The sequence below is a fragment of the Trypanosoma theileri genome (assembly GCF_002087225.1).
Source record: "Trypanosoma theileri isolate Edinburgh chromosome Unknown TM35_Tth_15_V1, whole genome shotgun sequence".
NCBI lineage: Eukaryota > Euglenozoa > Kinetoplastea > Trypanosomatida > Trypanosomatidae > Trypanosoma > Trypanosoma theileri.
The window spans coordinates 204,336-215,791 of NW_021639857.1; the positions used below are offsets into that span (position 1 = coordinate 204,336).

Below are 11,456 nucleotides of genomic sequence, written 5' to 3' on the forward strand. Positions count from 1 at the left end.
CCGTACAGCTTCTCCTCCTCGGTGAGATCCGTCTCCTTCACAAACTGCATGCCAGCAGTACTAGAAGAACCGGAAGAAGAAGCAACAGCAGCAGCAACAACATCAACCGGAGAAACAGAATGAACAGTCAAATGACGAGTCATTGTTGGTGGAGGACATCGAAGACACATAATTATCACCTGGTCGCACATTATGGGCACTGTTCAAGATGGTCTCTGCAGAAGTTGTCATGAAACCACCAACAGAGAAAGGAGTTTCATCTTCCACTACACGCAAGTTATGTGGCTCCACAACAGTAGATATTGGAATAGAAGAAGAAGAACAAGACGGGGCGTTATGCATATCTTGCAATAACTTCAGACACACACAACCACTACCAGCAACAAGAGTGATGACAGTCAACACAGGTTTGTCATCCTCGTTATAATCATCATCATAATAACTGTCGTTGTACTGTATTATTACGGTGATGTTGTTTTGTTGCACTTAGCACCTCGTTTGATTACCTTTTGTGTCAGTGAGTAGTAGACTGGGTTGAAGAAGAAAAAAAAAATGAGTGTACATCCGCAAGGGAAAAATTACTATAACTTATAGGAGTAATGAGATCGGAAAAAAATGCTCCCAACAGGGGTCGAACCTGTGACCTTGGGCTTATTAGACCCACGCTCTAACCGACTGAGCTATGGGAGCCATAAGGGTGATTGGTTAGTATTCTATAAAAATATTTGGTTTTAAATTCCAAATACTGGAACATTAATTTTGTCAGCAATAATACAAGTAACGTTTCCAGCGAAATAAAAAAAAAACGCCAGCGAGATACGTCGCCAACACCGAAGCGTGAGGACAGAGAGAAAAAGTCCAATGTGGAGTCTGCCAGAAGTTCTATGCCTACCTAGTCTCCCTCGTCATCCACTGCAGAAAATTCCATGATGGATAGGGTATGACAACAAAAACAAAAATCGAATTCCACCAATGGGCAATACAAAACAACGAAAACAAGAGACCTTCCGGCATTAGTCTGCCCCTCATGTGGGTCGTCAATGTGTATGAGTAAATCAGGCCTAACTCTACACCGAATGTCACGTCACGGGTATCAACCCACTCGTGCGCACACCAGTCAACGCGACGAATGCGACGAAACAGCTCTGCACCTCTTGAGTTGTATCGCTCTTCATCCACTGCGAGTTCAATTTGCTATAGTTGATGATGTACCCCTGATGAAATCATGTTTTTCTAAGCGGTTAGCACAGTTCCTTATTGCGGTGGAGTGGAACTACACTATGCCACAGTTTTCACAACCAAGAGAAACCCTACACAGCCTACCTCCCCCTCTGTAAGGCCTCCCCACCTCTCTAAAATCAGCGACGAGCTCGAATATGGAAACCTTGATAGAAGAGTAAGCTCAAGACGTCTGTCGCCGACCAAAACAAACAACAAAATAAATAGGAGTTCATTGAGGCCAATCTTTCGCAAAAAAACCAAAAATAATAACAAAAAGGAGACTTGAGGACGGGTTTTGGGTAAGAACAGTGAGAGTAGAGAGATCTGGTATGCTCGATCAGATTTCTCTTGGATTGGTTCTCTCGTATGGGAAAGGGCTACAACAAAAAATCATATTACAAGAGCTTGAGGATCTTCTAAAACGAAGGGATCTTCTTCCTCTTCGGAGCCACTCGTAAGCCAGTAACTAGGTGCTCCACGGTGTACGGTTGATAGCCGTACCATTGGAGTAATATCCATTAAGACAAGAAGAATATAAAAAAAAAAAATCCTTGGTAAGGATGTGCTACCTTATCGAGGTACCAAGGTTAAGTACTTGAATTTATTCAAGGAAACTAAATGTACTCACTAAATCTTTGAAGGAGGTGGTCTCCTTAAAAACCAAATTCTTTTCTTTTCTTTTCAATACATGCGTTCTTCATAATACTACCCCCTTGGTGACGTTTTACCCTCGAAAAGTTAAGCCAAGGTCCATTACCTCGTATATTTTTTGCAGGGAAGCCATGGGTCAGTATCTCTCTTCTGTAGAGTTTACTGGTTCAATAAGCTACAAACGTCATGCAGCACCGGGCCCGGCAGAGTCGTGCTGGGAGAAAACTTTATCCAAGAAGCTCCTGGGACGCATGCCGGCGTGCCATCAGCAGTAGTTTCTTTTACATAATTCACCTTAGTGTGAATGCTGCTGATAAAGGAGTGGCACGGACCCTAGAGATAGTAACAATTATGCCCTCCAGTGGTGGAAATTGGATTAGCCGCTGAGGCGACTCAGAGAGACGAAAAAATCCATGTTTTGCCACCTACGAGATCCATTGTAATCTCATTACCAATGCGTAATTCCTCTGCGCAACGGTAATAAAATACAATGAAAAAAGAAAATAAAAATAAAAAAAAAAATTATATACATATATCTCTATATATATATATATGCTTTGCTGTTGATGGCTCGCGTCATTGGGGTAAAACCCATAAAGACACGAAAACCAAAAAAAAAAGTCTAAATCTATCACAAAAAAATAATTATTCTTTCTTTTTATTTCGGTTCTATATTCTCATGCTAAGAATAGTAGAGAAATAGAGGAGAAGAAGAAAGAAAAAGTCATTTTTTTGTTTACACTAATTACTGATAAACTTATAATTTGTTTTACACTTGTTTTGGAATATTTGTTCTTGTTGTTGTGGTGGTGGTAAATTTTACAAATGGAGATTTATTTTTCTAGTTTTAATGTTTCCTTGGAGCAAATGGAGAGTTTTTTTCTGAAATATTAATGATGGTAGAAGTGTTTCGTTTTGTTCCTGTTGCATTGGTGTGTGAGTGATGTTGTAGTAATCGAATTATTTCATCACAACTAGAACCAAATTCCTCAGGGTACAGAAGTAATTGTAATACGGCGTGTGGTACCTGAACACCATTGCGGGTCACCATCACTTGTGTGGGATGGTTAAGTAAACGCCATACGTAACCCTCAATGGTGTTCAGTTGTTCTGAGAATACCTCAGATGTAAGAGGAATGCATGGATGTGTGAATGTTACATTTTTATTAGATGAACGATTTGCAAACCATGAAGCAAACCATGATGTTGCTCCTATAGATAATCCACTTGCCCGTTGCAGCATACTCTTAGCTAAATGTGTGCTTTCTTGCATGTCAAGATCTTCATCTCCAGTATCAAATGGAATATCATTTTCACTATCCTCAGGGTCCACACTTGTATTTGGTACATCCATGCTTGATACTGTATGGTCCATACCTATTTGCCCTTCTTCTTCTTCTTCCTCAAAGATTGTACGCGGGTTGTATGAAGAGATATTCTCAAAGTTATTGGGTAGTAAATAAGTGTCGATAAGAGCCAATAGAATTTGACGTTGAATACGATGTACTAACGTTGTTCTTATTGTTGTTGTTGTGTTTCCTTTTTCAAAAATGTCGTTATATTCATTTCCTATTTTTGGCCCAAACTCTATTGGTATAAATAAGTGCCGAGGATCCTCCTTCTCAAAAGGAGGCAAAAGTGCAAAAGGTGGGGGTTTATTCCCACGAAGAATACCATTTTTGATGTCATTTAAAGAAAAGAAGTATCCTCCAATATCATATCCATTGGTAGTATAGAAACTTTTATAATCCTGAGCACGTTGTCCAGGGGCTACTAACCACGCGTGGATATATAATGTATTAAACACATTGACCCAGAAACACCAACGATCACGTGGTTGAAGAGCCAAAATATTAACTTTTACAAGATGTGTACTAAGTGTCAACAGTCTTTCCAATAAGGTGTGAATGGAAGAGTCCTTGGAGTTATCACCTCCAGCAGTTACTGTCATTTCCTGTACTGAAGAAAGTAAACCAAAAGCCAGGTTTACCAATGATACCGTATAGGCAATAATACTTGAGTGGGAAAGCAAAGATAGAGCCACTCCAGCAGATTCTTCTCGTGTAAATGTAAGTTCTGCACCTCTAGATGATATTCTCTTGTTGAGAATATACCTTTCCTCCAGAGAAGGTAAAGTAAATAATTTTGTACGGGATGTGAAATCACTTGCTTTTACTGGAGGATGAACCACAACTCCAAAGTCCGGTTTTGTAATAATTTGTGTAATGAGATTAGCATGTGCAAGCCAAAGCATAAACTTCCATCCCGCTTGTGAGGCTTCATGTGGTTCAACATGTTCGTGCAGTGTGAGTCCTAAACGCCTTGACTCAGATATTAACCACAAATGCAGTTCCTTCGCAGTAAAACACTGTAATACCACAAGAGCGTGTGGTACACGTGGACCAGCCTTTTCACGATAACGTAAACGATCACTACGAGGTACACCACTATTCGCATCGGTCATTTCTCGAAGCAGTCTTCTCACTACTGTAGCCATTGTAGTAGGATACACCGCCTCTTTAAAGAAGGGTTGCAAAAGACGGCATGTAGCATCAGGGAAAGCAATATTACCTCTATTATTATTATTATTATTATTATTATTATTACTAGTAGTATTACTATTAGTATTATTACTATTAATATCATTATTATTGTGATCATCCTTGTTGCCAATATACACAGACTGCATTTCTTCAACCAGTTTGTCAAATTCAGCGGTTTGGAAATGTACAGAAGTTTCCAAACCTCTTTGAGGTATTTGACGCACAAGATCTGAAAAGCGTTGGAGTAACTCCCCTTGCTCCATACAATCTATGGGCAACTTGTACAATAACACATTCCTATCCACATTTATCCTTCGCAAGTAATTTACTGTCGGAGGACTCACTTCTGGTTCCACCTCTGTTAAAGCCTCTATAAGCATTTCTGCATTCCAATCCACTGGATCACCATACATAGATAACACTTCTAGTTGCATGCGGCGTAAATCTTTCAGGGGTTCACAATCATCACTCATGTGTCGTACGGCTTCAATGTCTTGGTGAAAAACACTCGCCCGAACTTCATCTGGAAAGGTAGAATGATTGTGTACAAACCCAATCAATGCATCCTCACTTTTATGATAGACACATTCCTCCTCTTCCTCTTCCTTTTCCTCACCATGATCCATGAGACCATACACACACTCTGTCGTTTCTTTAGAAAGAGATGGAGAAGGGATTATGGTCATGTGCCGCACAAGTGTGTTCACTATTGTAGTCGATTCCAGATGAAATACTTCCTCTTCTTGCACTGTATTACTAGTGATAACTTCATCCATATCATTATCAAGGTCCAAACCCATAGTAGCAGCACGTTCTCTCAGACACATACTACGGATAATTTCATCCCTTTCCTTATCTTGTGAATCCCACACACTAGGCACTGAAAGCGATAATGATGACAATAGTGGAGATGATAATAAGGGCAACGGTGTATTTTGGTAACACATAGAATGGTGAAAACGTTGTAAAGCTTCTTTCCACCAAGTACTTGAATTTTTAGGTCTAGCCAGGGATGGAGCACTCTTCACCTGCAAGTAGTAATCAGACTCAATCTCAGAAAGGTCTACAACTCGACTAACGCGAATATCATTACGATCAAACCAAACGCTCATATTTTGCATAGATGAACGTAAATACTCTGCCACCCCACTATCACTATTATCGTTGTTACTATTACTATTACTATTACTGTTGTTACTGAAACTGTTTCTGCGGCTATCATTGTTATTGGTAACCACAGCACCAAATGCTGTAGTAGGGATACGCATGACAGGATTACATGCAGTGGAATATGGATTAGGGTATGGCTGATAACGTCCCAGAAAAATATTTAACGCAGATTGTTTTTCACGATCACTTACCATATTATTGTATAGACGTTTAATTCCCATAATTTTATCCCATCCAGTACCTCTGTTCAACACACCAGCACCCACCTGTGGGGAACCACCATACTGCACAGCTATAGCATCACCCATAAGAAGAAACATACGTAATAGAAGATTTTGAACATCAGGTGATAGTGCGAGATCCACAGGGGAGTAAAGTATACCTAATGCATGTAATTGATGTCCCAATGCGTGGAGACCAAAAAAAAACTGTGCGAGATTAGTACGATCAATGCAATCTACACAATTACTGCGTATCACACCTTCCTGCCATTGAGCCTTATGACCGCTGCTATGACAAGCGAAGAATCCAGTCTTCTTAAGAGACTCCTCAGCTATGGCGGTTGTGTTATTCCATGCATCACGTGCTGACTCACGTATATCAAATTCATAATATAAAAGAATTTCTTCTTTTTCTCTTTTATTTTCCTCCTTAACATTCATCACCTTTTCACTCTCGCTATCTGTTACCTTCCTTTTCTCAGTTGAATTATCACGTGTATATCCCATCAGTGTCGCCACCGCCTTCCGATACTCATTACCAAGAATACTTTCACGAGGTCGTTTCTCACGTTGCCGAAGGAGATTTACTATAATTATTGGTACACCGTAATCCTCTATTAATTCCTGGAAATGTTTCTGTGTATCTGTGTAATACAAATCCGAAACACCCAATTTAATTGGAGGTTTTGGCAACTGTGTTGGTGGGTGAAACCAGTGAAGTGGCACAGATCCTCGCACCTGTACATAGGATGAGAAGGCTCCCCTTGTATAGTGTGTGTGTAAAGTAGATTCATCCATCACAATTTGTTCCACCTCCACATGATTGGCAACATGACCATCACTACTCACACCACGACGTAAGTAACGTGCACCTGCAAAGTTTTTACTCACACGTCCTATAAGTGTAATGCGTACGTGACGCCCAACACAGTATAAAGGACACTGTACAATAGAGCCATGTAGTAGATACACCATCCATCGTCCAATACCAGCAGGTGAAAGGAGAGCCTCACCCTCTGTTGGGGTACTACGTGCCGTAAAGGGTATAAAAAAAGGTTCTAGAAGAAATTCATTCCATACAAATTTGTTACGGACCTTACGTTTACTATATGGCACAGACATATTCACTTGTAGTGTGTTTGTTAAATCATATGTGTGGGAGTAGTAGAAATTCTGCTTTAGTGAGACGGCAAGAAATTGATTTCGATAATAATCCTCCACCGTACGAGCTTGTAGAAGTGGTGATGCCTCTGCAACGGTTACGGCAACGGGTGTTACAGGTGCACATAAAGAAATAAGTTCAATATCTGTTACTTCAAAGATACGATGAAATCCCAATCGTGCCACTAATCGACGTCGTGTGGCTAATAGTAAATAATACCCTTTCGTAAAACGAACACAACCCAATAAAGCAATGCCTCGTATTACACGGGTATTAGCCTTTCCATTAAAACGTGCCATAATATCTTTTACATCTGCAGAGGTATATGATGTACTGTCTTCATACAATAAAGTGTTACTGTTAGACTTATTAAACTCCAGTACACGGCATTCACGCCGCGTGGCATCTGTGCCAATCACGTAACAACATGAAAACGTATCAAAAACGGTAATTCTGTCAAGTGGGACACGATGGGGAGGCTGAAGGGATACATCACAATCATACCATTCTCCATGTTCTTCTCTATTGGTATTGCTAGGCATTGTGTTTGAACATTCCCTCATATTCATCGACTTAGAAGGAACACCAATAACAATAACAATAACAAAAAATGAAAACAATAAAATACAAAAAAAAAATTGAAAGAAAAACAAAGAAATAAAACACATTCGCATCACAAATAGAGTTTATTAATAAAGGAGGAAAAAAAAAAAAAAAAACAGTTTCCTCACAACACAAGTGGAGAGAGATAGATGTATGGTCCTCTTCATGATTCTCCTACTCTTCTTTTGCTCCATCCAATTAGTAAAAGAAAAAACACTCATCTACTCTGTTTCTCCACAGCTACTGCAGAACAAGAAAAAAAAACAACAAGAAAAGAAGAAAAAAGATTACTTCTCAAAACGGAAGATTTTCACCTGTCTCTCTGTCAACGACGCGAGCAATGTATACAAGCGGCAGCCGTTTCGTCTGTCCCACACCAGGCGTTAAAACAACACCATTTGCACTTTCCCACAACTCAATCCCATCTGCAAGAAGTTTGTCCACATCCAGATACAACAACACCTGCACATTGCCCCGCATACCACTTATCACACCATCACTCTTGGAAAGACCCTTGGCGAAGTGAATGTGTTGACGACTCATAGTAGATAGATACCCACAGGCACGAATCTCTTTCCACGCGTTATGATATGTTCCGTGAACAATAGTATCTGGCAATGCAACGCTGGAGGTAATGCGTTGCAACTCTGGGTTAATACCATCCATACTATGTCCCTGATTTGCACGAATATAAAGATGATGATCTTCATCATATGCCATTTTAAAACGCTGCTTCTCATTGGTATGCACCACAAAAGCAATATGTTTAACAGCTTGAGGGTTATTGCAAAATGGCTTCTTCTTTATTAAGTCCTCTACACGTACATATCCTTCATTAGAAATAGGGATTCCCATACTATCGGCAGCATGACGGAGAATGCGTGAAAGGGCCTTTGAGTATGTGATCTTCTCAGACTCTGATAATGTACAACCTTGCAGTAGTGTGGGTAGTGGATCCACATCTGTTAAAATGTTAACATGCATCCGTTCTTTTACCAGCGGCTTTGATTGTAATCTATCTTTTTGTCGTTTCCTCTCTTTCACATCTTTTTCCTCCTCTGACGTACGTTTGGTATCGGCTACCATCTCTTCTCTTTTTTCTTTTTCTTTTTCTTCTTGTTGTTGTTGCTGTTGCTGTTCGGATGATAATAATAACAATGATGATGATGATGGTTCTTTATCGGAGACGAGGGATGTTATTGGTGCCGATACATTTGAAAGAGAACCCATCCACTGTTGCAATCCACTGTGATCTGTGGTTGGTGCTATACAACAGCCATCACACATAAGCCGCTGCAGGACAGAGACGATATTTCTACAATCATCAATCCCACTGTGGTGTCTCCCTTTCATGTGAAGACCCAACACAGCCATCATATCGGGTAAATCACTGATTCGACGTTGTGCATGCAAAAAACCACAATGACTCCGCATGAGTTTCTTAATATTACACCAACGTTTAAACGTTGCAGGAGGGGTCACAGGAGTAGATGATGTGTGTTCATCATGATATCTCGCTGTAATCTCCAACTGCCTCGGCAGCATTGTCTGCAGATCCCAATCTCCACACGTAACGAAGAGATAACTACGCAGTGGTGGGGCCCCACCATATCCCGCACGGTGAAGAAAATCCAGCGCCGCCTTCCACACAGCAGGGAATGTCTCTGCAGCATCCACAACCGACTGGGTAATACCAGTGAGTTCTGTGCAGAATGTAGATAACGTTGGATGAAGTACAGGACGCACATAGCGTTGGAACTCAGCTAACACACATCCAGTACGGGCATCTATGAGAATCATTGGGAATTCAATGATCTCCGGATCAGCAATACGCTGCCCACCCTCACATGTCGCCTCAAAGTCCAACACTACATATCCATCATACATTGGTTCTCCCCTTTCTGTGTGTTTCGGCCTTTGCAGATGATGATAATGTTGTTTGTGTTGTTTTTGCACTAATGTGGATGCGAGCTCGGCATCATACGAAGAAGCCACAGTGTTGTCATTACACACTGGCATCATTCTACTAAAGCCACCACGGCCTCTCATATGAAAAGACTGGCGATATAACCATCCACAACAGCGAAAAGAGGAAAAAGACTGCAAAGAATAACCACACATGCAAACATATGTAAAATACATTCCAGATAAACAATTGAAGTAAAAATTAAAATCAAATACTTAAGGAAACACATACAAAAAAAAAATGTAAGAAATAGTCTCATAACAAATAAAAATAATACAATAATAATAAAAATAAAATCACAGCCAATCAAAATGATCTAGTAAAAATACAATAACCATTTAACTATACAGAGGGAAAAGAATAAAAATAAAAAAAAGTAATATCACCGCCACCCAGCATAATGCCTCGCCAGTGTCCACGAACTTCGCCCATAGGCAGTTGTGGCTCTAGTTGCTGTTGCTATTCTCTCTCTTGGTGGTGTTGGACTGGCGGAGCTTTGCTGATCCCCATTGGACTGTGAAACGAACTCTCTACTACGAGAAGATAGTGAAGGATTCTCGGTGATTTTGGGTGTAATCTTGTAACTATTACCATCCTCATCATCATCATTGCCTCTTCGTTGATTTCGCAAGATGCGAATCCCATGAGCATTGTTCTCACTACTGATATGTATATTGTGTGATGCTGGTAATGATGTTGGTACTGAATATCCACTCTCAACATCACTGGCTGTATGGCTGCAGGGTAACGGATTGTGTGTTTTGTATAATCCATCATCCATATCACTCTTCCAGTGCTGGTCTTCTTCTTCTTGCTGTTGTTGTTTTAGTTGTTGTTTTAATATATCGGGAGAGACTGTTTTTACATTCTGCAACATTTGTTTTTCCTTCAATACCTGTAGGCGTTTCTTTTCACGCATCAGGAGTTTTTCCAGCATTTTAATGCGCTCTTCCGTCTCCTCTATTGTGACATTGTCTGCATACAGTTCTGTCTCTTGTGTGCTGGATACATTCACATGCTCTTCCAATTCCTCTTGTTGATATGGTCTTCCATTGCTGTCAAGCATCACTTCACCAGTACGCTGAAAGACATGAAGGCTGCTTGGGGTTGCAGATGCCACAAATATACGCTTCTGTGAAAACGGCTGCGGTCGCTTCTCTGGAAAACCAAACATTTCAACAAACCGCCCAAACTCTTTACCCGGTCCACGCTCTCGCCGGCGTACAGGCAGAACACCACTACTGTTATTATGGTTATTAAGAGTATTGTTGTTGTGATGGCCATCGCCCAGTACAATCTGTGAGTGGTTTCTCAACTTGTACCCAGATGTGCGGAGACCGCGGTGTGATTGGAAGTGTGAGAGTGCATCCACGTAGGAACTACTGCTGTTACTATGCGTGTGTATGTGATCGGCCTCACTCCACATACTGTTTTTCTTTTCTCTTTTACTTCTTATTCTGTACTAAAAGTTATGTAGGTGTCAACCTCACACACAAGTTTCCCTTTAGGTGGAAAAGAAGGAAAAGAAAAGAGAGAGATTTAACTACGGCTGTTCCTTTCATATTCTTCTATTCATTACAAGTCCAATGTAAAGAGAAGCGCAGCATAACAAAATATACACAGATATACTCATATATATATTTGCGTGTTGACACATTGTCTGTTTGTGTCTTATTAATCACCGTGGCCGTGTACTCGCCATCTGACATATTTCGTGTGGTTCCACCGTAAACTCATTCCCTGTTAGTGTAGATCGCACCTTCAATGGGGCAATCTCTTTACTATTACTGCAGCGTTGCCGTGCGATAACTGTTACCAACTCCCCACGCATCGCCCCCAGTACCACAATGCCCTGTTCATTCACCTTTGGCACAACCGTCTCTAGTGCATCACAGCCAATAACATCAATCACCGCATCC

The 11,456-nt window shown here is 40.7% G+C and overlaps 3 protein-coding genes across 3 annotated transcripts; all 3 read right to left on the bottom strand.

Moving 5' to 3' along the window:
• Positions 1-2,719: 2,719 nt before the first annotated feature.
• Positions 2,720-7,531, bottom strand: TM35_000151850 (putative synaptojanin (N-terminal domain), putative,inositol/phosphatidylinositol phosphatase; the record flags this gene model as incomplete). Its single annotated transcript, XM_029025837.1, has 1 exon — positions 2,720-7,531. The coding sequence occupies one exon, from the start codon at positions 7,529-7,531 to the stop codon at positions 2,720-2,722; it is 4,812 nt and encodes a 1,603-aa protein (XP_028882820.1).
• A 334-nt stretch (positions 7,532-7,865) lies between these two features.
• Positions 7,866-9,620, bottom strand: TM35_000151860 (phosphotransferase; the record flags this gene model as incomplete). The annotated part of the gene is made up of 1 exon (XM_029025838.1): positions 7,866-9,620. One exon carries the CDS (start codon positions 9,618-9,620, stop codon positions 7,866-7,868), a length of 1,755 nt encoding a protein of 584 aa, XP_028882821.1.
• Positions 9,621-9,919: 299 nt separating this feature from the next.
• TM35_000151870 (uncharacterized protein) lies at positions 9,920-10,963 on the bottom strand (the record flags this gene model as incomplete). The annotated part of the gene is made up of 1 exon (XM_029025839.1): positions 9,920-10,963. One exon carries the CDS (start codon positions 10,961-10,963, stop codon positions 9,920-9,922), a length of 1,044 nt encoding a protein of 347 aa, XP_028882822.1.
• Between the last annotated feature and the right edge of the window lie 493 nt (positions 10,964-11,456).